Source organism: Mesoplodon densirostris, chromosome 18 (genome assembly GCF_025265405.1).
Source record: "Mesoplodon densirostris isolate mMesDen1 chromosome 18, mMesDen1 primary haplotype, whole genome shotgun sequence".
Lineage (NCBI taxonomy): Eukaryota > Metazoa > Chordata > Mammalia > Artiodactyla > Ziphiidae > Mesoplodon > Mesoplodon densirostris.
In genome coordinates this window covers 25,843,805-25,871,486 of record NC_082678.1, presented here as the reverse complement: position 1 = coordinate 25,871,486, position 27,682 = coordinate 25,843,805, and the positions used below count along the sequence as shown (strand labels likewise).

At 52.7% G+C, this 27,682-nt stretch overlaps 1 protein-coding gene across 1 annotated transcript; it reads right to left on the bottom strand.

The window, feature by feature from the left end:
• Positions 1–8,851: 8,851 nt before the first annotated feature.
• Positions 8,852–19,043, bottom strand: CACNG1 (calcium voltage-gated channel auxiliary subunit gamma 1). Its single transcript, XM_060082618.1, has 4 exons — positions 18,809–19,043; positions 10,793–10,867; positions 9,534–9,671; positions 8,852–9,078 (listed from the first exon to the last, which is right to left on the bottom strand). The coding sequence occupies exons 1-4, from the start codon at positions 19,041–19,043 to the stop codon at positions 8,852–8,854; spliced, it is 675 nt and encodes a 224-aa protein (XP_059938601.1).
• Between the last annotated feature and the right edge of the window lie 8,639 nt (positions 19,044–27,682).

Here is a 27,682-nt window from a genome sequence, read left to right as displayed (position 1 = left end):
CAGCTGACAAGCCCTCCTGCTGTGAGTGGCAGCCAAAAGGGAAGGGCCTGGAGTCCGGGGAGTGGGTGGCTTGTCTCTGGGCCTGCTCGGCAAGCCCACCTGCTGTTAAGTCTTCTGTCTCTTTGGAACCCAGACATGCACGTGTTTTTACAAAGCGAAAGAGAAGCGGGCGCTCTCGGCTGAGGCTCCTCTTGGAAGAGAAAGTTTTGAGGATTCAGTCCTCTTAACCTGGTGACTGGGCTTAAAGGGAGTGGTGACCTAGGACCAAAGCAACAGGGAACTATTGGCAGGTGTGTAAGTAGAGAGGCTTTACCTGAGGAATCAAATCTCCCTGTGACTCTAGAGGCCTTCTAAGACCCAGATAATTCCTACTGGGTTGGTTCTGTTAGCAGAGTGGAAGAGACACTATTTTGAAAAAAATTTGTGATCTAGTGTCATTAAAGGTAATTTTGAATCATCCAGCAAAGCCCTTGTGGAAAGCCATCCGTTCCTTTTTTTCTTTTTAACTGCCATACAGTTGATTTACAGTATTCTGTTAGTTTCAGGTGTACGGCAGAAACCCGTCCGTTCTTAAGGGCTGACGTGCTCCAGCTCAGAAGACCGTCTCACCCAGGGACACGCAGCCGCACGCGCCGCTGTAGGGAACACGGGCTCAGGCCGAGCACGGGACCCCAGAGGCCAGGGGACCAGATCCCGAATGAGCTCTAGAGGCCTTCTTACTGCACTTCCTGATGCTTCTTTGTAGCATCTTTGCACACACTCCTCCCGGCCCTTTTCTAGTTCACGCACTCGTCCGATGTACCAACACATCCCGAGGGCGCTGTATGCTGTACGCTGTGCAGAGCACGTGACTGGGCTGGGGAAGTTTCTAGCTGCCGGATGATTCAGAGGAAAATATAATCCAGCAAGGCAGGCAGGCACAGGGAGCCACACAGAACGGGTCAGAACTGGGGGTATGAGCACAACGTTAAGGGCACAAGAAGGAAGAAAGCATAGGTTTTGCACAGAGTGGTTGGAGGATGTGTCACCTCGTGATGTCCAAGCTGGGTCCTGGGGAATAAGCCGGACTCCGACAGCTTCAGAAAGGGGGCGGGCCACGTGCGGCCGAGGAGCCCACCTAAAGCGCGTAGCACTTACGCCTTACTTTCAAATCACCCACGATTGAACTCTCAGCTCCCGAGGGACCATCTCTGATTTTTGTCCAGGACCAGGTCATGTCCTGGTTTAGCACAGTGCTTCTCACACAGTGTTGTCTTTAGTGGGGTAGACAGGATAACGGTTCCCGAAGATGTCCACAGCCGAACCCCTGGGACCTAGTACTTTATATGGAAAAAGGGACTCAGCAGATGTGATTAAGCTAAGGATCTTGAGACGGGAGCTTAGCCTGGATTATCTGGATGGACCCAGTGTTATCACAAGGGTCCTTCTAAGAGGTAAACCAGACAACCAAAGTCAGAGTAATGGGAGCTGTGGTGAGGGAGCCACAGACCGACGACAGTGGGTGGTCTCAGAATAGGAACCAGACACACTCAGTGAGTGTGCACTTGCTTAAGTGATGGACACCCTGTGGGAGAGACGTCAGCCGGCTCAGCATGTTTGGGAAACCACATCCTCCAGGGCGGCCAGTGCTCAGGGCACAAGCGGCAGAGACAAGGTAGGAGAGCCGGGCCTCGCGGCGGCAGGGGAACAAGATGTGGATTTGCGAGTCGTCTCGGAAGTGGACTCTGTGAGGTGTGCCCAGGAGCCAAAGAAACCACAGGGCTTCTCGGCGTGGGTGGGTGAGGGGATGCAGGGCCATCGAAATGAGGGAGCAAGCAAGGGAGGGCAGGTTAGGGTGCGCGTCCCTGCGGGAAGCACCGCAGCACACCAGCACTGACACCGGCACAGAGGCAGCGGGGACCGTGGCCCTAGGCAGCTGACAGCCTGGAAGGGAGTGAAACTTCTCGGGAGTTGTATTATGAGCTGAGAAGGTCCAAGACAAAAACCTTGGAAACATGCAGGTTTAAGGGGCGGGTGGCAGAATGACTACCACAAGAAGGGCCGATACAGAGGGAAAATTCAGCGAATCTTAGGGAGGAAGCGGAAGCAGAGGCCCGAAGTACAAACTCCTACAGAAAGGAGTCGTAGGGTGCCACTGGCAACGGAGGGGTCCCCGGTGACCTTCAGGAGGGCTCGTTCCGTGGCGCGGGGCATGGGACCAGCGCGTGGCTTGGGAAATGAATGCAAAGTCAGTCGGCGGTGACACGAGACGTGGAGAAGGATCATGGTTTCGAGACTCTTGTCGGTTGACGGGGGAGACAAAAGACCAGGCGGCAGATCTGAAGGAAGGGACACTTACTCCCCTACCTGAGGCTTTCTAGCTACTTCCCTGCCTGTAGCCTCTGCCCCTTAGCCATCGTCTCTCATGCGCATCTCTGTTCGTATGCCTTTATCGTAGCACTTCCCCCTCAGAGACCCTCCCTGGCCTTCCGTGAGACAAGCGATGTAAACTCTATTTTAAGGCTATCTTTCTTTCTTGAACTCTGACAAGTTTGGACTGCTTCACTGAACGGAACTAGAGAGCTTGAAGATCACCTAGTGATTAAACGATTGTCGGTGGTTTCCAAAAATTTTAAGCAGCAGCATTCTTTTTTCTAACAAAGTCCTATGTTAGAACCTAAATTTCTCAGCCCTAAATATGTAATATACAAAACATATTTTTTTACTTTTATAAATTTATTTAGTAAACACATTCTGTAACAGCTTCTTGTAAAATCAATTTGTAAGGGCGATGATGATATTTTGAGGAACACAAATATTGGAAAATGGAGTTTATGAAAGACAGATGCAGTCTGACATCTAAATCTAACACTAATTTATTTTCCTTGCTTTCGTTGGGCAATGTGAGCAAACGTTGTGATTTATAAAGATAAGCAGTAGCATATTTGCCTGCACCGTCGTGTCTGAGCAGACATGCACAGGCCTGAATTTTCCAAAGACCAATGCAGAACTGACAATCCTAATTCATGAAACACAGACAAGAAGTTGAAATGTATGCAGAGAAATGGCCGAAGAAACTTTGTTTTAAGGCTTCCTCAGGAGCACACGTTTCCACTCTTTGAAGGTCTTTAATATACATACCAGAATGATGCACATAACACAGGTAAGTCCACGCTGGGTTTTGTTCCAGTCAGAATAAATTGGAGTCCAATATCTGCACAGCTCACAGGGAACCTCCGGGAACCCTTGGTCTCTCCAGAAAACTGGGGCCTGGCAAGACTGTCTCATACTAGCCAGCAAGACAGCTAACAGCTCAGCTTCTGGAAGGAAGCAGACAGGAGCCTGGCTCTCCTTCTTTCCTCTGCTGTGTGCCTCTAGGTTAGCTACTCAGCCTTGCTGAGTCTCAGTTTGTTCATCTGTTGAATGGGAATAAAAGTGAACACACGGCTGTTGCAAGGCTTAGGAGAGAGAACACATGTCAAGCGCTCAGCCAGGTCAAAGGCCGTCTTACCATTTCACGTGTGTTTCATGGTGAATTTTAAAATGTGAGATTTATGTTCCTGAAGTATGAGACCACTTCGTGCATCTCCTGGTATTAATAGACGTAGAGAACCGCAGAAGTGGAGGGAGCATAACGATGAGTTAGTCTAACACGTGTTCTGGTCTCGCAGGAGTTTGTTAATGTTCACAGGTGAGGGACTGAGGCCCAGAGCAGGTTGACAGCAGCCCTAGTCTGGATTCTTCCTACCACAGCCCCTACTTTGTGCAGGCAGCACAGAGCAGGGCCTCGAGATGAGGGCGACTGAGGGGACACCTGAGCCCAGGAGACCCTGGCTCAGCGCCCTGGTCGGTTCAGATGGGACGCAGCCCCATTCGTCTTTCCTCCACACCAAACCCTACATGCGTCCCCCAGAGCAACTTATTTCCCGTCCTCCCCCCTCTCCATCCTTTCAGGTGCCTAGTGTGCGCCGGGCCTGGGGTCGGCGGTGGATAAGCTTTCCGCCCTGTGCTTCAAGCAGACCCTGAATGAGGAAATGACAAGAGTGACGACTGTCAACCGGAGCCTGTGCCGTCCTGAGCGCGTCTCGGCACGCTTTACAGGCTGCCGTTTCTGGTCGTGAGACGCCTTCTAACTACCTGAAGAAAGTAAGAGGGAGAAGCTTCCATCAACCAACTTGGCCGTTGGTTCCCTTTCCTCATTTTCCTCCACCTTAAATGGAGAGGATCATACGCTGCCACCTCCCTGCCTCTTGGACGTTTCTCGGTAGACTGTGTCCTTATTTTGTTAGCTTCATTTGGTGCTTGAAGCACGCGCGGGGTCACCCTAAGACCCTCTGTTCAAAGCGTGGTGTAGGTTGGCTTCCGACTGCCTCAGCCTGGCAGGACCGGGCGGGAAGGGTGTTAGCTGCTTAAATCAGTGACTTGGATACTTGTTTTGAGCTCTTCAAAGTCAGGGGTGAGAACGCTCAGACTGTGCTTGCAGACCAATCCCCCGAACTCCATTCATCCCTGGGGCTACCAGGGCCGTTCGTGGGCAGAGCAAGAGGCAGGTTTAAAGCCAAATCAAGGAGCATTTCCAGGAGGTCAGGGCTTTCACATTCAGGCCAGAAACTTGTCAGGAGCAAAGGCGGAAGAAGAAGTATCGCTCCTTGTAATGGCAATTACCTTAAGGAACTTTCTTCGCCAGGCTGGACCGATGGCCGGGGTGGCCGTTAACTTGCGGCCTCGGTGGCTGCTACTGAGTGAGGCTGTGAAACGGGGCCTGAAGGAGGCCACGGCAACTGCAGCCCCGAGGCTTAATCGGTTCCACATCGTGGATTCATTCATACCTTGTCTCCACTTCAGATCTTTTCTGAAAGCAGGCAGGGTATAAATTAGAAATGAATTGGTAAATAAAATATTTCATCAAAATGGAACAAGTCACACCAGCAGGGGAAATATTGCAGTAGGATGTGATTAAAACCCCTCTTTATTGGGGCAGTCAGGAAAAATAGAGGTAACAGAATTGAAATGTACAATCCCAAGGAGGGAATAATAAGGACCAAACCACTAGGGGTTTTCCCCATTATGTGTTAGCCAAGGAGAGGGTGCCACGTCTCTCGGTCCCCTAGTTACCTGGGCAGAGGCTAAGTGAGGACTGGACAGGACCCTGGTTACACAGGTGGGAAACCATCAGCCTTGTTCTCATTCCTGTTCTGGCACCAGTTAACCAGATCTTGGGAAGCAAGTCCTTCTGAGGTCTTCAGTTTTTTCCTCTGTACAATGGCCACAGGAGAGGAATAAAAAGGAAGAATCAGTAATATGGATCCAGTCTCTATTTAAAAGTTTGATGCTGTCTTCATCCTGGATACTTTGCAATAATTTTTATTTAAAAAAATCACACATCACCTATCCAAAAGAACGTAAAGCAAGCTCCCAAAGCCATATTTGTACATCCATGTTCATAGCAGCATTATTCACAATAGCCAAGAGGTGGAAGCAACCCAAGTGTCCATTGATGCCTGAATGCGTAAACAAATCTGATGTATCCATACAGTGAAGTATTATTCAGGCTTAAAGAGGAATGAAATTCTGACACAGGCTACAACATGGATGAACCTCGAGGACATTAAGCTAGGTGAAATAAGACAGACACAAGAGAACAAATAGTGTACGATTCCACTCATATGAGGCACCAGAGTAGTCAAATTCAGAGAAACAGAAAGTAGATGGTGGCTGGGATGGGCGGGGAGCTGTTAAAGGGGACAGAGTTTCTGTTTAGGAGATGAAAAGCGTCATGGGGACTGGCTGCACAATGATGTGTAACATGACTGAGCTGGGCACTTAAAAATAATTCAGATGGTAGATTTTAGGCTGTGTCTGTTTCACCACATTTCTTAAAAAGTCTCACACTTAAATATTATTTATCTTGACTGAGTTGCTTGTCCTGGCTCCCTTACCTCATGGGATCTGATGAATCTTAGACAGCTGAGAAAGTGAAAGCTTTTGGAACCTGAGGGTTTGATGATTTTTCCGTTCGTGCCCGTCCCGCTTGGCTGCTAACTGCCCGCCTCAGAGCCGGTGGCGCGGTGTCCTGCTGCGGGCCCATCGGCAGGCCCCCTGGCCAAGTGCCACAGTGAAGCCCAGGGACGCCCCGAATCCTGAGCCCCACCCATCACATCGTCCTTCCCAGCGAGCATCGGTGAGCGGACTGGAGACAAAAAGACGTCTTCCCTCATTGGTTTCGTTGATCTCTTTGTTTTTCAGCGCTGGGCTCTGTTTTGCTCTGTCGAGCTGAGCTGTCTTCTTCCCACAGCAGAAGCTGGAGCAGATGCGGCTGTGTGCTGCCTGGCTGGAGCCGGCCGACCCCCCTCTGCAGAGCAGTTCCAGGCCTGCTTACATGTCTCTCGAAAGAGCTGGACGCTGGGAAACCAATGTATTCTGCGATGGAGCGGAATATTCAGTGGATATTCCATACAGAGTGATTTTGGCTGCTAAAAATACAGCTATCTAAGTGGAAATACAAAACACACACCAGTCTACTTCCCCTAAAAGTAATAATGATAATAAAAACAATAATACTGGACTCCAAAATAGAGTTTGTGGGACGACAACACCCTTCTTACTCACAAACCGTGGCCCCAACGCCCAGGCTGGCGCAGACTCGGATCTCCTAGTCGCTCACCCGGAGCGAGTGGCTCTCAGGCTCTACTTTCGCATCCTCGGGACGCGCCCCGCCCTTGGCTGCAGGACCACGGGGGGCTGAGCAGCCTCCTCTGGGTCTCACCCGCCACCCGCCCTTCTCGGCAGCGCCCACCCTCTAGTGTCACCCCTGCTCTCCTTGACCCTTTTGGCTTCACAGCCACGCATGGGGCATGTGCACGTTCCCGGACTCAAAAGCAGGCTGGGCTGGACTCTGTCGGCCCCTCCAAGCGCAGCCCGGAGCCCTGAGATGTCAGAGGGCGATCTTCACCAGCCCCACCGTGGTCGCTACCCAGACGCCCCAGCCTCCGGGTCCTCCCTTTTAAATTGTTCTCAGCAGAACGATCGAGTTTCTTTCCTCTCACTTTACAGATGCGAACAGCTAGGGGTTAATAAGCTGGCTGATGAGAGTAGTTACTTCAGAGCAGGACCAGACAGTAAGTATTTCTGACATTGCAGGCCAGTCTTAACCCGGCCTGGAAGCAGGAATTAGCCATCGGAGGGGCGTGGCTGTGTCTTGGTGGACTCGCTCCTGGACAAGATTCCAGCCAGGCCACTCCCAGCCCTCCTCTCCACGCCATCTTGGCCTAGAACGATGCGAACAGACACTAACATAGTTTCTAAGAGCTCAAGGCCGCACCCCTAGGATGACCCCAGCCCCCCTTGAAGTGTCTGCCTGAGAAAATTCAAGGCTGCCTGAAGAGTTTGCTGTTTGTTCCAGCCAACACCTGAGGACAGAGCCCTTGTCTCCCAGCCTCTGTGAGAGGGTCGGCGCCTAACCTCCATCATCTCCAGTTCGCCCAGCCCCTTCCAGCCCTTCGCGGTCTTTGGCTTCTCCGACTCTGTGCAGCCCTCCTCACCCCTCCCTCGCTCACCCTTTAAGACTCCCGGTCACCTCTGTGCACACAGTTGAGTTCAATTCATCCCAGGCTCTTCCTGCTGCAGTAGTGCCCGACTGATTAAAATCTGTCCTGACCACTTTAATTGTGGCCTTGTTTATCTTTGGCAGTTCTGAGAAAACTTTGCTTATGGACACTGAAATTTGCATTTCATGAAATTTTCACATCACAAAATCTTTTTCTTCTTTCGATTTTTCTTAACTATTTAAAACCATAGAAACCATTCTTAGCAGGCAACGGGCCCCAGGTTGACCCATGGCCAGTGGTTTGCTGACCCTTCTCTGCAAGAAATGTCTTGACATGGACCTCTGGTGCACGATGGAGGCAAAGGGCAGGGGGGTCCTCTCTGCCCACCGTGTCTGACTTACCTTCTCTGAGGGCTGGCCGAGTACGATGAGGTTTGAAGGCGCGAGGGTGTAAATTATGAGACTCCAGGTGGTCCTACGTGTCTAGCTGCTAAGTCCTGCTTCCTGATGTTCATTGCAACGAAAACCCAGTGTCTGAAATCAGACCCTTGCAGCTGCGCGGCTGGAGTGCTGTGTTAGCACTGGGATGCCTAGCATGCCAGGAGCTCTGGAAATAACCCTCTTTATTTTTAACGCCCTTGGCTAGTCAGACCGCCTCTGGTTTCTCCCAAAGACAATCCCAGGGCCCAGAGTTACAAATTGGAATTCAGAACCTCTAAGTCTCGTTGGTAAGCAGACCCTCTGTCCCTCTCATTCGCACAAAAGTCCTCATCATCCCCGGGGGCTATGCCTTCACTTCCCCTGCTGGGTCAAGGGGCCCCGGGGCTATGGTCAGGAACCCAACAATTTCTACGCAAGGCCAAGGAAAAAGCAAGTTTTTGAAGAGGTTTTATTTCAAACCACAGTCAGAGTCTAACCAGTTAAAAACTGCTTGTTGGGTCTCCCAGAAGCCAAGGAGGGGCTGTTCGGGTCACCAGGAAGGAGAGAGGGTCTGGCCATTCACACAGCTGAACACCCAGAACAGGTTGACGAGCCACAGAGGACAGTCGGTGGACTTATCAAGGACAGCCGGGAACTCCAGCGGGAGGTCGCGCCTCTCCCAGCGCCTGTGCACCTGCCTTCCTCCTGAGTGGGGCAGGTCTGGACCACCGCCCCTTGCTGGGTTCACCGCCCAGAGAAGTGCTCAGACAGGGCGAGCAGCTGTGCTGCCGGGGGGGAGGGGCAGGTGGGAACGGGGAGAAGTAACGCTCCCGCCTCCTTCTAGAATGTTCTGGGCTGGACTCAGCTTCCTTGGGGGACAGCCCCGAGGGTCGGAGCCCAGGAGGGCTAGTGCTCGGGCTCGGCGTCCATGCAGGACTCCCAGGGGTTCTGGGGCATCCGCGGCAGGGAGAAGAGCAGGAGGGCAAGGCCGCCGAGGAAGAGGAGGACGAAGGCCGCGCAGGCGCAGGCGAAGGACCAGGAGTAGTAGTACTTGATCCAGACGGTGTCCTCGCTGTCGATCATGCGCTTCACCGACTGCCGTGTGACCTCCACCGAGACGAAGAGGCAGAGACCTGGGGGCAGAGCTGGACTCAGGGCCCCGGGCGCCCCCCCGCCCCCGCGACCGCTGGGGCTTCCACGTGGGCTTCAAGGTGGAGGCCCGGCCGGGGGAGGGGCGGGGGGCATGAAACGGCCCCGAGACTGAGGTTCCAATCGGGAAGCTGCAAAAGTGCGCCCTTTGCCTTTAACGGCCTTTCGTTCCTTCTTTCGTTAGCACTATTTTAAAGTTAATTTAAATTTTTGTGAGTAATTAGCATCCTCCGTGCCTTGAGGATTAAGTCTTGGTAAGAAATGGACAAATTGCCGAGATCTAACCCCTCCCGGCCCACCTGCCGTGGCTGAAGCCCTGGGCAAGCTTGCCCCTGGGTGGAGCCTGGGAATCTGTCCACACCGAGGCCCCAGGCAGGCATGAGAATGGGGTCGAAGCATCCCCGCAGACCCGGCACCCGGACAGGAGCCCCCATCCTACCCGCAAAGACGTAGAACATGGATGCTGGCCTCAGCAGGTAGTCCCGCTTCTTCCGGAAGGACAGGAGCACGCAGATGGTTCCCACGATGACGAAGCCCAGGCTGAAGATGGCAATGGCTGCGGCCGAGATGCTATACTCTGTGGCACACGAGAGGGCAGGGATGCCGGGACCTCAGAAGGGGCCTCATCCCCTGCACCTTTCATCACCACTGGTTGTGCCTACAGCCAGGTAAGTGACAGTACCACATTCTACTATTCCCTTTTCCCAGGTGAGAAAACTAAGGTCCGAGAGATTAAATCACTCCTTCAGAGTCGCACAGTGGCTAAGGGGTGGGACCAGGATGTGCACACGGCCTAATTCCTTCTCGCAGGTCAGGCACCAAACTGAAGTTCCTCCCTCCAGGGGCAGAGGCCTTGGAAGGAAGCGTGAGATTTGCGGCTGGAGACCTTTCTGGAGCAGAAACCTTCCTCCGAGTGTCAGGGCAGAAGGTGGCACTCAGGTTGGCGTGGTCTGTCCTGGGACTGACAAGCAGCCTCTGGACGGATGACGGAGTGTGGCTTGTTACAGAGCTCGGTGCCCAAGAGGATCTGCGTCTGTGTGTGCCAGAGTGTGTGCACCTGTGCATATGTGTGCATGCGTGCGTGTTTGCATGTGTGTGCATGTGCGCGTGTGCGTATGTGTGCATACCCATGCCGCGTGCAGTCTTCTGTACACATGCACATGTGGGTCTCTACTCAGTCCAGGGGGTGCCTCCGAGCTCGGTGGTTCCCACAAGGCCCCCCAGGGCACGTGTGCCTCAGGGGCCCTCACGCATCTGCCCCAGTCCCCACCCTCTGCTTCTCGAAGAGCGACTTATAGGCGAGGGAGGGACTCAGACAGACTCCCCGCACACTCTGAGCCGCCAGCCCTGCAGACCATCACAGGGATGTTGCGTCCTTGTTCCATTGTCAGAGCTCCTGTGACTGTGGCGTCCCTTGGGCTCTGTGGGAAAATGGACTCCTTCTGCCCTTGGGGAGCTACCAGGCAAGTCTCTTTTACAACCTCGCCCGAGCCCTTATGCAGGGACGCTCAGGGTGCCTGGAGATGGACGATGCTGTCACGGGGCTCAGAGGGTGACCAGGCTGCTGCTCAGCTGCATCGGGAGGGGCTGCTCATCGTCAAGATCCGGAAGTCGGGGCGTTTGCACCTGTGATTTTCCGGTTCAGCTGCGTGACGGGAGCCACTTTTCCTCCCCTCCCTGCTCTCCACACAGGCTCACCTTTCTGAGTGGTAACTTCGAAGATCTCCGAGCTCTCGCCTGGGTTAAAATGTCTGAAGTAGGAACAGTTTTTCTCTGCAAAGGAGGGAGACGGCCTATGAGTTGAGAGAAAGGGCTGCAGCCGGGGCAGGGACTCAGCTGAGAGAGGGCGGGTGCAGTTCCCCAGGGGGCTTCTGCTCCCCAAACCCTGCCTCTGGGCTGAAACCAACCCTTAGACCAAAACATTGGTAGGCAAGAGGGTTGCATAAGAGGCTGGGAGATCATCAGGGAGCTGAGGCTGATTGAGTCCAGGGGGCAGAGAGCACTGGGGTACTGAGCCCATTAGGCAGACAGCGAAACTGAGGCCCAGAGCTCAACTCATCTGTTAGGGGGTACAGGACCCGTGGTCAAGCAAGGGCCAAACAGTGGTTCTCAGCCAGGGCTGATTCTGTCCCCAGAGGACACTGGGTGGTGTCTGAAGACATTTTTATGTCACAACTGGGCAGGGCTGCTACCGGCATCCAGTGGGTAGAGGCCCGGGCTGTGCTGAGCATCCTACCATGTACAGAACAGCCCCCTACAACACAGAATTACAGGCCCCCAAATGTCAGTAGTGGTGAGGTTGAGAAACCCTGGTTCACATCCAGTCTAGGGCTGGGTTTCTTATCTGCATCCAGGCCCACCCTGAGGCACTGGGTGTGACCTGGGAAGCAAAGTGTTTTTCAAGAACTTTCCAGGAGATTCTGATGTTTATCCAGGTTTAGAAGCCTGGCTCCCCGTCCCTTAAAATGCCCTTCAAAGGGCTTTTCTGAGTCGGCCCTCTATATGGACTTGGGGGAAGGGCAGAGAACCTCTAACTGAGGGCCAAACGTGACCAAAAGCTCATTTCATTAGGCCCTCAATGCCTGTGGCCATAGAAACAGCCCAGATAAGACCTCCCCAGGTGAGCTGCTTGGCCCAGCTGATTAGTGTCAGAAAAGCCATAGAAGATCTGTGCTGGCAGTAGGACCAAAAATATGGATTTGATGGGGGGCAGAGGAAGAACTCAGAACAAAGAAATTCACACTGATTTTCAATATAATTTCTCTTCCGTTCTTCTCCTTTAATCTCTCTTCTAACTAGATATACTATAAAATCAAAGGATAGTCTTATTGCTTATTGAATACAGTTTAATATTCTATACTCTTGATTTAGGAAGTAGATGAATGGGTTACTTTATACTATTTTGTTTCTTTATAAAAAAAAACTAAATTAGATTGCTTTTTATTTCTGTGAGGCCCTTCATTGAATTCTTTTTCCTGCAGATCCTTGAACCTCAATAGAAAAACATCTCTCCTCCTAGTTTATATGGCATCTAGTTTGTGCATCCATTTCTTTACCTACATTCAAATGATCACCAGGTGTTTGATGCCTAGTTTCTTTTGGAAACAAACCTGAGGTTTGCGAAGTCATAGCTTTCATAGGGGTCCAGGCTTCCGTCTGCCTGACCTGTATAATCTTGTTCCACTGAAGCCTGTGGCCTCCATTTCCCCTCCCCCAATATCAGGGTTACTGCTGCTCCCCTAAGTCCAGGGAGAGAGTGACCCCAGGAGATGGAGCCTGGTTTAGCAGCAGTAAATGTTCCATGAGGTAAACAGCCTTTTCTTTGAGCTTCTATATTTAAATCACTTTCCTTTTGAGCTGAGTTACCTGGGGTGTGTGACTGCCGCTGGTGATTCAGGAGTAATGCTGTGCTTTTCTCTCTCGCAGCTTCTGGTGTTATTTTAAAGCATAATGGAACCCTCTTATATTTGTTAGATTATTAGCTACAGATTCTCTTGAATCCCTGCTTCAAAATGGCTCGTGCGAAGTCACAGGTCTCCTCATGTCTCCCTCCGGACAGAGGAAAACTTCTGTCTCTTTCTTTAAGGGCCAATCTCAGTCGTCATTGAAAACCCTCTGAAAAGAACTGACTGAATTCAAGTATGTTTCACGGTCAGTTCCCTCCCTGACGACGCACAAGCCAGTTAAAAGCCTTCGTTCAGCACGAAAGGCCCGGAGATAAAGGCCCATCGAGAGCCCGGCCAAGGCCCAGCTGTCTGGCAGGTCCGCGTTGCCAAGGCTCCTCTTGCACAGGCAGCGTTCGAGGTGTCAGCCCCCCATCAGACAAACACCGGGCTCCTGGGGGAGCCACCCTGCAGACTCAGGGGTGGGGACGTGGGCCCAGGTGCAGTCTTCCCCTCCCCCCCCCTCCTCTCTCCAGTGCTCTCTCACATGGGCGCTGGGGGGCACCCACGCAGGGCACCTGGAAGGCTCAGCTTCTCTCTCATGTGGCTGGTCCTCGGGCTTGAGGATGGGTGAGCCAACCCCGTCTGCTCTCTTGGACTCAGCACACGAGGAAGGCCAGCAGCCTCTGCGCTGAACCAGGAGAAGCGTCCGCTGCAGGGCCCCGTGGCTGCCCATTGGAGACCACAGCCCCTCTGCGGTCCCATTCGGGATAAATCAGCTCGGGCACCTGCCAGTGTCACTCAAGAACTGCCCAGGGTCCTGTTGGGATGGGCAGTCCCCACCCCCGCCCCTTAGCCTGGGTGCTGTCTGGGGGAACCGCATCAAGGGCAACTTGTAAAGCAGGGACATTCGAGATGGGCCCTGCGTGGGTAGCAGGCGGGAGGGAGAGCCTGCGTGCAGACCGTGAGCCTGCTCACCTCTGCCCGCTGCGCCCGGTCTACATCCACCTGCTCAGCACCTGCAGCTTTGCCTCTTGGGCTCCAGCCCCTTCACTGGGCAGAAGGAGCAAGTGTTTTGGACCTGGTTGGCGTAGGTACCAACGCCTGGGTGGTGACCTGGGACCAGAATTGAGCTCCAAGGCTCCTCCGGCCTCCTTGCGTCTGCAAATGGCTCACAGTGATTTTCACATTTGCATTTCTTTTTTTCTGTGTTTCAGAAATGTCTACCATGGACAGTCGTAAGACTCAGTGATCTAAAAACTTTAAGTGGATTATTCCTTAAAAAAAAAGGTCGTAAATCAGTTATTGGGGTCGGACTATTCAGCTCACCAAAGATTCTGATTAAGGGAGGGACTATCTACGCAGAACCATATCTGTGCCAATTTCAAAGAACTAGAACAGAGGCACATTTAACTCCAAGCTGAACTCGAGTTAATATAAATCTTTCTCCGATAGTTGGAACAGCTTGTATGATTAGGGGATGCCTCTGGGTTATCACTGAGAATGTATCAACCCAATGCTGGTTGATGCAGACTTTAATATATTAACAACAAAAAAACAAACAAAAAAAAACCTCGTTGATTTGCACAAAACCAAGGGAACAAGTGCTCTGGGGGTCGGAAGAAATGTGTCACCCACTCGTTACTTGCACCAATGCCAGGGTTGTCTTCACCCTTTTTGTAAAAGAAGTTCTTGATGCTCCCAATGAGTGGTTTCTCTGCGCTCTGTGTTCCCCCATCCCTCTGATTGAAAGGGGTTGGAGAAATCCTCAAGACCTGACCCCAGAGCTTCAGAGCATTGCTGTTGTATGGGGGAAAAGTCTAGTTATGGCCAGTCTCCAGCATGGCCTCCTGCGGGTGGGAAAGGGAGCCTCTGAGATTCTTGGGGTCAGGAATGTCATGTTCTTTCATTTGACTCCAGTCCTGCCCCACGTACTGGAAGAGAAGATGGGCCACTAGAGAAACTGGGCACTGCTGCTGCCCTGTGCTAAAGAGGTAGAGTCTGCAAAGAAACAACACTCCACCCAGCCCAAGGGCAAGGGATGACCCTTCTGAGGATTCATTTGGGCTTTCAGACAGGCAACCTCTTCTGACAACTGGGAAGCCCCTGCTCTCATTCTGGAGACATTGGAATTGACCTCAGATGCTGATGTTGTGCGTGGCAGTCCTTCTAAGACTCGTGGTCAGTGGAAAACCCAAATTAGACCATTTGTGTCCTCAGAGCCTCCAGCTTTCTATGGAAAATGTTCCTCTATTTCACCAGCTTCCTCTAAATCATGTCATGTCAAAGTTGGTCTCCAATGTGTTTGCTTGGGTCAGCAGCTTTTGGGACCGGTGTTTGTATGTGCAGTGGAGGGTGTGGGGAGGGGCTGCAGAGCAAAGAAACTCTGGATTTGAGACTTTAGCCTTGGGAAGACGCCTCTGAGCCTCAGTTTCCTCACACGTAGAATGAGGACCCCCTGTAGAATCCAAGCCTCCTCACCGGGTGGTTGTAATAAGTAGTATAATGTAGCAACTAAGGTGAATTTTAGGTGTATGAGTCCTGGCTGCTCTGCCGTGGTAATTGTGTGACCTTGGTCAAGTTACTCTACTTCTTAGTCCCTTGTTTTCTTTATCTGTAAGATTGGCTGATGATAATAGTATGGACCTTGTAAAGGATTTTGTGAGGATCTGATGATCCTGATTACTGTCTATCTATCATCTATCTATCTATCTATCTGTCAGCATCTGTCATCCCACTGCCTTCTGGCCTCCATGGTTTCTAGGAAAAATAAGCTGTTTAATCTTACTAAGAATTTCTTGTATGTGATGAGTTGCTTCCTCTTGTTGCTTACAAAATTCTGTGTCTTTATCTTTCAATGGTTTGATTACGACGTGCCTAGGTATGAATTTATCCTGCTTGGAGTTCATTAAGCTTCATGAATTTGTAGATTAATGTTTTTCATCAAATTTGGGAAATTTTTAGCCATTATTTTTCACGTAACCTTCCTGCTCCTCCCCCGCCCCCATCTCTCCCCCTCTCTCCTCTTTTTTTGAGACTGCTATTATGCATATGTTAATACATGTGATACTGTCCCACAGGTCTCTGACGCTCTGTTCATTTTTCTTCATTTTTCTTTCCTGTCTGTTCCTTAGACTAGCTAATCTCAATTGACCTATCTTCAGGTTCACTGGTTTTTTTCTCCTATCTGCTATATAACCCCTCTAGAGAATTTTTCATTTCAGCTGTTGTACTTCAAAACTCCGGAATTTCTCTTGGGTCTTTTAAAAATCGTTTATATCTCTTTATTGATATTCTCTATTTCATGAGATATCATTCTCATCTTCATTTTAGTTCTTTAAACATGGTTTCTTTCAGTTCTTTGTATCTAAAATAGCTGATTTAAAATCTTTATCTAGTAAGTCCAATATCTGGGCCTCCTTAAGGGTCTATTGGCTGCATCCCCCATCCCGACCCCCACCCCATGTATGTGCCATGCTTTTTTAGTTCTTTGCATGCCTTGTAACTTTTTAAATTTAAAATTTAAAACTCAACATTGTAAACAATATAATGTAGCAATGCTGGAAATTAGATGTCCACCCTTCCCCAGGGTTTGCTCCTGTGGCTGTAGGTTGCTTGTTAAGTGATATTTCTGAATTAATTTTGTGAAGTCTGTATTCATGTACGGTCAGTGAAATCTCTGCTCAATTAGTTTGGTGGTCAGCTCACAGAGATTTCCTAAAATGCTTGGAACCAACACATCTCCCAGTCTTTACTGAGGGGCTTTGTGCTAAGCAGAGAACCAAGCACTCAGCTAAATAGCCTACATTTCTGCCTTAGTCTTTTTTTCTTTCCCTCCCTCCCTCCCTCCCTTCCTTTCCTTCCTTTCTTCCTTTCCTCCTCCTCTCTCTCTCTCTCTCTCTCTCTCTCTCTCTTTTCTCACACAGCTGTTGGTTTTCAAGGCTATGACAGAGTCAGGGAGGGGAGAACAGGAATAGTGCACATTAAGACACCACAAAGCTCATTGTTCCCACTGAGATTCACCAGTTTTTCTTGAATAAGCACTTGCTGGATTGCTGCAAGACTGGTTAATTTATAGAGTTCTGAAAAAGTTTATTCTGACCATTTTGGCTAATGTTCTCATTGTTTTTATGGAGAAGAGGATTTTTGGAGGTTCTTACTCTGACATTTTTTCTGATGTCATCCAAAGTTAATATATGTAAGGCACTTAAAAAACAATGTTTGGGGGACTTCCCTGGTGGCCCAGTTGTTGAGAATCTGCCTTCCAATGCAGGGGACACAGGTTGGATCCCTGGTCGGGGAACTAAGATCCCACATGCTGCGGGGCAACTAAGCCCACGTGCTGCAACTACTGAGCTCTCACGCCTCAAGTGGAGAGCCCATGTGCCACAAACTACAGAGCCCACGTGCTCTGGAACCTGCACGCCACAACTAGAGAGCCTGCTTGCTGCAACGAAGATCCCATGTGCTGCAACTAAGACCCAACGCTGATAAAAATAAATAAATAAAATAAATATTTAGGAAAAAAATGTTTGGCAGACAGTGCTATGTTTGTATTTGCAGTTGTTGATGTTGTTGTTAATAAATGAGCGAAAACAAATGAACTCTGTTCCTCCCTCTGGAAAAGAGTGATCCAACAGAGCACAGGAAGGGTGGGTGGGGAAGGAAAAAGTCCACTTGCAGAGAAAGGAGGGAAGAAGGCAGGAATACACTTCGGAAGCTTGTTGGGGGTAAGGCAGTGCTCATAAGTATGGAAGGTATGGTTCTCTCTGGACCAGGATAAGACAGCCTGGAGACAGACTCTGCTCAGGCTCAAGGCCAAACCATGCCGGCTCGTCCCCCGTGGCTGGTCCACTCGCCTCCCTCCCGCCTGTCTCTCCTTGTATAGACTCACCTCACCTCTGTCTTCTTCTGCTCTGTAAACTCACCAGGCTTTAAAAGGCTGGCGCCAAGGACAGGTGGACAGGACCTTAACAGTGCGTTCCCATGCATGGTCCCTGGAGACCCTGCCCTGCCCTGCCCTGCACAGCGGGGTTGGCTGGATGAGGCACCTGTTTATGGGTGTGCTCAGCAGTGGCTGAGGGGCGTGAGCATCTGGGCTATGTGATACCCTTCAAGCACATGTCCATGCCTGTTAAAGCCCTCAGGCCTGGGACTTGGTGTTTCCAAGAGAGCTGGGTGTTTATGAGTCTTCCGGGTAGGAGCAAGCAGGGCAGGGGTTTCCTGGAGCCACAGCAGGAGGGGAAGGAAGAGAAAGGAGCCAAGTGGCGGAAAGGGGTTTGGGCACCTTCCTCCCCACATGGACCGCAAGATCTTCGGGGACTTAGCGGTGACTTTCTTGAAGGTAAGGGCTCCAGGAACAGCCCATCTGATAACAGAGGGAATAATTCTGAAAACCAGGTGGGATGCTGCACTCACCCTGGTCCACTGTCACCTTGGAGTGACAGCTGTAAGCACCGGAAGGGACTTTATGTTGCTGAGCCCAAGATCCGTATTTTATAGGAAGAAGCAGAGGCTGTGATGGCCTTTGTCAACCCCCATAGTCCTTTGGGGGTCGTGGCCTCTGATTCCTCAGCACCCACTCTATTCGCTATGAATGGGGAGGGCTCCACGTCTGCAGAACAGACTAGTCACCCTCGTACAGGGTGTTCTGGACAAAGAGTTCTCCTTCAATGTGCGCTTCGCTCACATGGCAGGAAATCGAGGACGGCATTTAAATCACAGTGGAAGGAAACACTTTCTAATTCCGAAGGGGTCCTAGGTCAGGGAGGATGCGCAAAGGACCCACAGTTCTGGCAAAAAGGCAGGTGGCTGCTGCACAAACATGCAAGCCGGGCCGTTGCTCATGGCCCGTGCCCAGGAGGGACTCCCACTTGGTTTCGTGTTCTGCTCTTGCCGTCTTGAAATTCTTAATAATCATGACAAGGAGTTCATTTTGCACAGGGCCCTGTAAGCTCTGTGGCCGATCCTGTCTACACTGCAGCCTGGAGGCTGGAGAATGAACCGCCCCCCTCCCCCGCGCCGGGGATCCCTTTCACCTGAGGACAGGGGCCTGTGTTTGCAGGGAGAGGGTGGGGCCGGGCGCACCCGGAGCCCTAGTGTAGCTCCTTTCCTGAGCCTCTGTCCGCCCATCCAAACCTCTGCCCTGGGCGCCGAGCCCCGAGCCCCAGCCGGACGCAACCAGCTGCAGCCGGACGCCCTCGCTGCCGGGCCTGGCGCGGGCCACCGGCTGAACCGCACGCCGCCCAGCTCGCGCCCCCGGGCCCACGGGCGGGCGGCCTTCCCCGGAGGGACCAGGAAGGGCAGGAGGGGTCAGGGGAGGGTACGTTACCCCCAGGCAGGGTGATGGGTCCGCAGCTCCTGTCCCTGTTGTCGCCCGGGATGATCCGCTTGGTGCAAATCCGCCAGAGGCCGAAGTGCGCCGCCTGGCAGCTGGCGTTGCTGTGCTCTGCGTGGGGGCTCAGCACGGCCCAGTGGTCGGTCACCACGGCCACCAGGGCCAGCACGATGCCCGCCAGGATGCACAGGAGGGTCAGGCGGACCTTTGGGGCTTTGGTCTGGGACATGGCGGCCACGGAGCGGCGGGCGCTGGGGCAGGCCCGGCGGCCACGTCCTCCCGGGCAGGAGGCGGTCGCGCTGGGGCGGCGGCAGCTGTTCAGTGTGCCCGGCGGGGCCGGAGGGGGCCGGCCGTGGGCGGAGGGGCGCTGGCCGGGCTGAGCAGCTGCCCAGACGTGTCAGCGGCCTGCAGAAGCTTCTATTAATGCCCATCCCGGCGCCTCGCCGAGGACGGCTGCTCCTCGGGTTTCAGGGCCGTCTTCGCTCCTGGAGCCAGAAGCACGCTGTTGGGGGGTGGGGGCGAGGAGAGATGGCCCTGATGTGACTGCAGATGCTCTCCGCGGGGGACCTGAGCTGGAAGGGGCGAGGGGCAGGCAGCTGGGGCCCGGCTGTGCGAGCATCTTCCTTCTGGGCCTGGAAGGACCCCGGGGGACACAGACTGCGTAGCCTCTGTCCTTGCACCGGGCGGGCCGGTCACCGGGGGGCAGGGGGTGAATGGGTCCTCGTCCTGGGGGTCTGGGGGGAACCGGCCGAGGGACACGTCGGGGATGCCCTGCTTGGGGCCTCTGGAGCCCACCGCCCAGGCGAGCGCTCCAGCCCTGAACCCCACCATGCCCCAAACGGCAGGAAGATCTCCGGTGGTTCCTGAGCCTCGCATCATCCCACACTTTTCCTTATCAATTCTCTTTCCATCCCCCCAGTGAGGTCTAGAAGAAAAGCTCTGTCTGGGGTTAGTAAGTCTTTAACACCTTTCCGATGCTTGCAAATCCAAGACTAGCCTCGAGAAGACAAAAAACCCAGCTGGATTTGACTGTGGTGCTGTTGTCACTGTACCCTTTTAGTTTTCCCTTCTATTAATGGCAGGTAATAAAGATTTTCCAGTTACATTGTCATTTACAAAATAAGTATACTTAAGTAGGAACAGCAGAAGTAGGTCGATTTACAGGTGACTATTAAGAGGCTAAGGGGGGCTTCCCTGGTGGCGCAGTGGTTGAGAGTCCGTCTGCCGATGCAGGGGACACGGGTTCGTGCCCCAGTCTGGGAAGATCCCACGTGCTGTGGAGCGGCTGGGCCCGTGAGCCATGGCCGCTGAGCCTGTGCGTCCGGAGCCTGTGCTCCGCAACGGGAGAGGCTGCGACAGTGAGAGGCCCACGTACCACAAAAAAAAAAAGAAAAGAAAAGAGGCTAAGGGGTGTGTGGCTGCCACAGAGGACACGTGGGATTTGGGGACCGCCTACCCACACCCCCTCCACCCCAGGGCCGGCACTCCAGGCTGGAGCCCCTACATGCCTCGCGGGCTTCTGCATCTCCTTTCTCAAGTCACCAGGGGCCTCTTTTGGGGTGTGTCCAAGAAGCTGATGCATGGCCAGGAAGAGACCCCTGAGCTGGGCAGGGGTTTGACCTCTAAAATCCTGGCCTCTGGTTGACACAGCTTACAGAAAGACTGCCTGTGTGAGGAGAAACATTCAGGGGTCCAGCCGCGAGATCATAGACTGTTAATGACAATGCTGATCATAGTGAGAGCTCAGCCTCAGTGAGTGCTTACCACCTACCAGGCACTCCGCTAAGCCCCTCCATACCACTGCAGTTAATCTTCACACCGGTCCGTGAGGTGAAGACAACTATCACTCCCATTTTACAGATAAGGACCCAGACACTCAGAGACATGAAGTAACTTGTCCAAGGTCACACAGCAGGTAAATGGTGAAGCCAGGTTTCAGAACCTAGAGCCCAAACTCTTAACCAGTGGTTGGAGCTGGGAGGAAATTTCGAGATCTATTCTGACTGTAGGGGAGGAAAAATATCTTTGTCCTCTACCCTAACAAAAGACAAATTGACAAGAGAAAAGCATGCAAATTAATGGGTTTTTTAAAACTTATTTATTTATTTTTGGCCACGTTGGGTCTTCATTGCTGCGCACGGGCTTTCTTTAGTTGCAGCGAGCGGGGGCTACTCTTCGTTGCGGTGCGCAGGCTTCTCATTGCGGTGGCTTCTCTTGTTGCGGAGCACGGGCTCTAGGCATGTGGGCTTCAGTAGTTGTGGCTCACCGGCTCTAGAGTGCAGGCTCAGTAGTTGTGGCTCATGGGCCCAGTCGCTCCGCAGCATGTGGGATCTTCCCGGACTAGGGCTTGAACCCGTGTCCCCTGCATTGGCAGGCGGATTCTTAACCCCTGCACCCCCAGGGAAGTCCTAATGTAAGTTTTATGTGGCACAGGAGTCTTCGTAAAACATGAAGACCTAAAGAAACAAACTTGAGCCTTTTTTTTTGAGTAGTGTATTTATTGTAATAATTTAATTTTTTTCCCTGAATGAAAACATGTTCATTATAAAAATGCAACCACATACATGTATATGGAGAAGAAAAGTGATACTTGTTTTTTTTTTTTTTATTCCTTGTCTGTAATACCCCTTTCCTCATCCAGAGAGAAATGCTGTTCACAATTTAAACCTGAGTGTTTTTTTTTTTTTTTTTTTTTTTTTCTTTTTGCGGTATGTGGGCCTCTCACTGTTGTGGCCTCTCCCGTTGCGGAGCACAGGCTCCGGATGCGCAGGCCCAGCGGCCATGGCTCACGGGCCCAGCTGCTCCGCGGCACATGGGATCCTCCCAGACCGGGGCACGAACCCGTATCCCCTGCATCGGCAGGCGGACTCTTAACCACTTGCGCCACCAGGGAGGCCCTAAACCTGAGTGTTTTAATGCCTGCTGTGTGTGATGAAGAGTGGGCACAGGGACTTCCCTGGTGGTCCAGCCATAAAGAATCCACCTTCCAATGCGGGTTTGATCCCTGGTCGGGGAATTAAGATCCCACGTGCTGCGGGGCAGCTAAGCCCGCGTGCCATAACTAGAGCCCACACGCCCTGGAGCCCATGCACCACAACTAGAGAGAAGCCCGCACACCGCAACTAAGACCCAACACAGCCATAAATAAGTAAATAAATATTGTTTTAAAAAAGAGTGGGGGGCCTCCCTGGTGGCGCAGTGGTTAAGAGTCCGCCTACCGATGCAGGGGATACGGGTTCGTGCCCCGGTCTGGGAGGATCCCATATGCCGCGGAGCGGCTGGGCCCGTGAGCCATGGCCGCTGGGCCTGCGCGTCCGGAGCCTGTGCTCCGCAACGGGAGAGGCCACAACAGTGAGAGGCCCACATACCGCAAAAAGAAAAAAAAAAAAAAAAAAAAAGAGTGGGACATACAACAGGACAAAAGGATTGAGCGAAGGGCAGGAAACTGGTGGGGGGAAAAGCAAGGTCTTCGTTCAGATGCTCCTCTGCATTTGTGGGACGTTTGCTCCTTTCTTCTGGGTATAAGGAGAGCACCTCTCACGTGAGTGTCTCATGACCTGCTTCAGGGGAGGGTCGGAGAGGCCTTCCTGCACCTGCCGTTTCTCAAATTCCTTCAGTTTAATTGTGCAGTATGCCAAGGTACCATATCTTGGGGCAGCGTGTCCTGAACCCCGTTGTGACTGATTAAGGAAGCTGTGGCCTAGAGACAGGACGTCACAAACCAGGACCCCCGTGAACAAGCACAGGGCGGAGACCTCGGGCCTCCAGCCACAGACTGGCCTGAACCTCCACATCACACACCAGCCCCTCATCCAAGTTATAATCTCCCGACAGCGTCTCTCTGAACCTTCCTCACCTCTGCTCCCCTCCTCTCCCTGTCTGCCACCCCCCAACCCATCACAACCCGGTAACTTGCCGACACATGTCACGGCTTGCTTCAGCTCAGAAAGTGCCTGTGTGTCTGCAAGCAGCTGGCCCCGCCGAGAGCACTCCTGGAAGCTGGGATGTGACACGCAGCCTCAGGCCCCTCGCATCGCCCCTGTGGGCCCGGCTTCAGGGCCCAGGCGGCCGGGGTCTCAGGGGGCGCTGGGTAGCCTGATGCGGACCTATGGTGTGTCAGGCACCCCAGCCAAGCAGCAGGTGTAGATGCTGGTGTTTTAGGACTGACCATCTAGGAAGAAGCACATTTCCTGGTGTGGTGGGGATGGCACCCTAAGCTTACCAGCACTGGGAGTCCCCCGAGGTCTCCGAGAGCACCCTCAGGGGGCCTGGCCCACGGGCGCACTCAGCCTTGGCCACAGCAGCACCGCAGGCCCCTCCGAGAAGCCAGGTTGCGCCGGGCCTCGGTGCGGGGCAGGTTTGTGCCACACGCAGGGGTCCTGACCTTCAGCCCAGCAGCACAAGCATGCAAGGTGGATGCCCTCTTTCTCTTGGAGTAGGCTTTGTGTCGGTCTAGCTCAAGGTTGGCAGCCCCAGCGGCTGCAGGCACTGCCAGGCTGTCTGTTCTGCTCCCCAGGCCACGCAGGGCCGGGGGGGCGGCTCCGTGGAGGCCGGAGCTGGGCCATGCCAGCATCCTCCACTAAGGCCATGCCCTTTCCCGGGGACTGGTCTGTCGGTGCGGGAGCCAGCCAGCTGCACGGTCGGAGCCCTGCTCTGCCAGCCTCCAGCTGCGTGGCTTTCAGCCAGTTAACCTCTAAACGCCTTTTCCTCTGGATTTGAGATAATGCACTTCACCAGCTCAGCCCACGGTCGATGCTCTGCACTGAGTTAGGTCCCCCTTAAATGCATACGTTGAAGCCCAAACCCCAACCTGATGGAATTGGGAGGTGGGACCTTTGGGAGGTATTTAGGTTTCATGAGGTCACAAGGGTGGGGCGCTCGTGGCGGATTATAAGGACAGACGCCAAAGAACTTGCTCTTCCTTCTCCTCTGCCACAGGAGGACTTAGCAAGAAGGCAAAAAATGCCCAGAAGAGGGCTCTTACCAGAACCCAATCGTGCTGGCACCATGATCTGGGGCTTCCATCCTCCAGAGCTGTGAGAAAACACATTTTGTCCTTTAAGTCACCCAGTCTGTGGCGTTCTGTCACGGCAGCCTGAGCCGACTGATGCAGTAGGCAATTTGTCCAGCTTGGTTATTGCTACGATTGTTGCTTATAGACTACAGATGGATCAGCTTTCTCTGATGGGCTGTAAGCTTCTGGAGACTATATTATGTACTCATTCTGCGTTCCCTCAGAGAACACCCTGGATTTGAGCCTAGGGTTGGATCTTCATAAAGGTTTGTTGAATGACGGATGGATGGATGGACAGATGGGCTGAAGGAAGGGGACAGAAGGTCAGATAACTGACTCCACTAGATGAGCCAAAGGATATTTCCATGGCCACAGAGGCATAAGAAATGGCAGCTCGGGCTAACCCAGTACAGCTGGGACCAGAGGCTAATGTGCTTCCAGGTGCTGAGGGGCAGCCCAGGAGGGCACCATTACCACCTCTGTGATCAAGTGCGTGAGGAAGATCCAACGTTTTCTACAGACATTCTTTAGAGTAGAGATGCCACACTCAGCTCATCGGGAGTTGTCTGCACTTCACTCGTCCAGATGAACCAGCTTCCATGTGTCCCAAAAGACTGCTCTCTTTCCAAGAAGGACCAGACATAATTGAGGGAAGGAAAACACCTCCCAGAAGTGGGCCTCATTTGGAGCCGGGACCAGGGCACACCTGGGTGGGGGAACCCTCTTCAGAAACACGTTGATCTGATTTTGAGCTCAGGCTTCATTAGGCTGAGAAATGGCCTTGGGTGTATGTCTTCAAAGACTATAAAACAAGGTGCCACCCTGTTGTCTCAAGGTCTTTTTGCAGCTTCATCTCCCTCCCTGCAAGGTTCAGCATGGACCTTCTCTCGCCTCAGGCCTGCCAGCCCCAGTTCTAACCTGTGAGCCGAGGACGGTCTCTGCCTCTGTCCGGGGGCCCAGACTTCTCCCGTCTGCAAACTCAGAGGTCCCATCGCGCGACCTCTGCTTCCATCGTCATATCCCCTTCTCTGACTCTCCTGCATCCCTCTTTCCCTTAAATAGACCCTTGTGATCGTGTGGGGTCCACCCAGATAATCCAGGACAATCCACCTGTCTCAAGATCCATAATTCAGTCACATCTGCAGAGTCCCTTTTGCCACGTAAGGTGACATAGTCGCAGGTTCCGGGGATTAGGACTCGGACATCTTTGGGGGGGGCCCTATTCTGTGCGCCACATGCACTGACTTATGATTTCCTTGATTTTTTCTGGCAGCTCAGGTGCAGGGATGGAGAAGGTGGGAGGTGACACTGAGGAGGGCTGGGGCTCTTCCAGGGGGAAAAACTAGAAGGAAGAGGCCGAGGGAACTGAGGGCAAGGGTGGGTTTAAAGGATGATTTGTCAGGTCTGGTTAGGATTGGTTAGGTCACGGTTAGGGTCGCCCTGAGACCTGGAAATGTCACCGTGTTGGGAGAAAATGGTGAGGTCAAGAACCTGAAGGGCTTGATGAGGTTGCAAAGCAGGTATAGTGGGGGGATAGGAAAAGGAACTGGGTGCATTGGAAGCTGTGGTCAGAGGAGGATGGGGGCCCTGATGATCCAGCGCAGGGGACAGTCAGGGGAGATGGTGAGATCCAGGCTGGGGATGAAGGCGACTGGACACGAGAAGGTCAGGTGGTCCCTGGAGGTGAGCAGGCCGGAGAGCTGAGAGGCCAGGAGTTGGAGTGTTGACCCCGTGGACGTTGATGTGGCAGGACTTGGGGTGCAGAGGAGGGCTTCGCGGCAGAGGCGAAGCCTCTGATGATGTGAAGAGGCAGCCAGGAGGGCGTTCGGGAGATAAAAGTGGTGAGAAAGGGTTCGCAGTGGTCTACCCAGGCCCTCTGAGAAGGGTCTTCCCCAGGAGGGTGGAGGAGTGATGGCTTGGAGGTGTCAGCATCCCCCCCACTCTCCTCTCCTGCAATTAGAAGTCCAAGGACATGAGTTCATAACCTCCTCTGATTGCAGACTTCTGTTCCTGAGGTTGCATCGGCAGTTTTGTTGGGAGCTGCAAGTTTAAAAGTGTCTGAATCAGGTGTATCTACCCCCCAGCTTCCTCTGGATCCTAAGGTCCCTCAGATCTCCCTTCTCCTTTTCCAGTTCCACACCTCTTGGGACTGAGGATGGGGCTGGGCAGCCTGAGTGTTACACTGGGACCCTGGCAGGGAAGCCCAGCAGGAGGACAGAGGAAAGGAGAGTCCTTGGGGGAGAAGAAGGGTTCATCTGTCCCGGGAGGAGAGTTCCAGAGGACACAGTGGAGACGGAGGGTGGAAGGAGGGTCGGCCGGTGGAGAAGCCTGGAGAGACTAGGGGGCCAGAGTGCATCTTCCCAAATGGCTGCAGCTGCATTCCTGCTCTCGCACGTTCCTCCAGAACCTGCCACTCCCCGTCAACAAGTGGAGTCCACTTCCTCTCCCCTTGACCTCAAGCAGGTTTTCGACTGGACGCTTCAAGTGCAGTGGGAGTGATGCTCTGTGACCTCTGAGATTCCCACCTTTCCCTCTTGCTCTGGGGACCCCTGCCCTTGGACCTGGCCACTGTGTAATGAGAAACCTCCTGTATAGATATTCAGGCTGAAAACTGAAGCCAAGGTCTTTGTCAGCAGCCAGCATCACTCGCCAGGCCTGTGAGCCGAGCAGCCTGAGATGACTCCAGCCCCCACCATCGGGCACTGAGTCTTCCAGTCGAGGCCCCAGGCACAGGAGCAGAGCTAAGCCAGCCTGACCCTGCCTCTGCCAAGCAGAGATAAGATCCTGTGACCGTATTTAATGTTGCTTAAGAGCACTGAGTGTTGGTGTCATTTGTTACATAGCCTTACTAGCTAATACACTCAGTGACTGGAAGGTTTTGTAATTGAAAGAAGCAGCCCCTGCTTTCCAAGAAGCACTCAGTGCGAAGACAGCCTCCTGGCAGGGAGTGGAGGAGGAAGGCCATGATCGCCACAGCCCAGACCCCCTGTGTGTACGCAGACAAGATCCTGACTGTGTTTGGTGGTGGACAAGGAGCCTGGTCTTTTCACCAGCCACTAGGACAAAGCTGGGCCAGAAGTTCATCGTGTGAAGTCACCAGATCATTTTGCTTTGTTTTGTTTTGTTTTGGCTGCACGACTTGCAGGATCTTAGTTTCCCCACCAGGGGTTGAGCCCTGGCCCTCAGCAGTAAAAGCACGGAGTCCTAACCACTGGACTGGCAGGGAATTCCCAGAGAAGTCACCCGACCTTAACCAAAGGCAGCCTGAATATGCCCGAACTTTGGTCTCATCCAGACACTGTTTAGGATCTAGAGACCCGGATCCGGCAATAGTTATATAAATGGTGCGATCTCTGTGTCATGTAGTCATTAAAGATTATGTTTTCGAGGCATAATCTAAATTAAAGACATGGGAAGATTCTCATAATGAAAAACAGTGAACAGGGGCAGGGTAGTAACCCCATGTACATTTGGGTGCAGTGAAACCTTAACTGTGCTTACGTCTTAGGTGATGGGATTTGGGCTGGAATTGTTTTCTTCTTTAAATTTTCTGCATGTTGCAGATTTTTTTTAAGGTGAAATGTAATACTCTTAGAATGAGAAAAACATGAGTATTATTTGTTTAAAAACGCACCTAGTTATTTGCTATTTAATTTGTGGACTCTGGAGATCTCACAGGGGTTAACGTATCTCCGAGAACGCTTATCAAGGGACAAAGGTCCGGACGTAGGTCCCTCCAAGCCCCCTTTCCTGAAGCTGTGGGCATGAGGAGGAGGGTTGGTCACCCTCTTTGATCGCAGACTTCTGTTCCTCAGGTGGCACCAGCAGTTTTATTGGAAGCTGCAAGTTTAAAA

Coding starts and splice junctions, on each gene's coding strand:
- CACNG1 (XM_060082618.1), bottom strand. CDS start 19,043: ATGTCCCAGACCAAAGCCCCAAAGGTCCGCCTGACCCTCCTGTGCATC. Junction 9,672..10,792: donor CGAAGTTACCACTCAGAAAG/GTGAGCCTGTGT, acceptor CGTGTGCCACAG/AGTATAGCATCTCGGCCGCA. Junction 9,079..9,533: donor CATGTTCTACGTCTTTGCGG/GTAGGATGGGGG, acceptor CTCTGCCCCCAG/GTCTCTGCCTCTTCGTCTCG.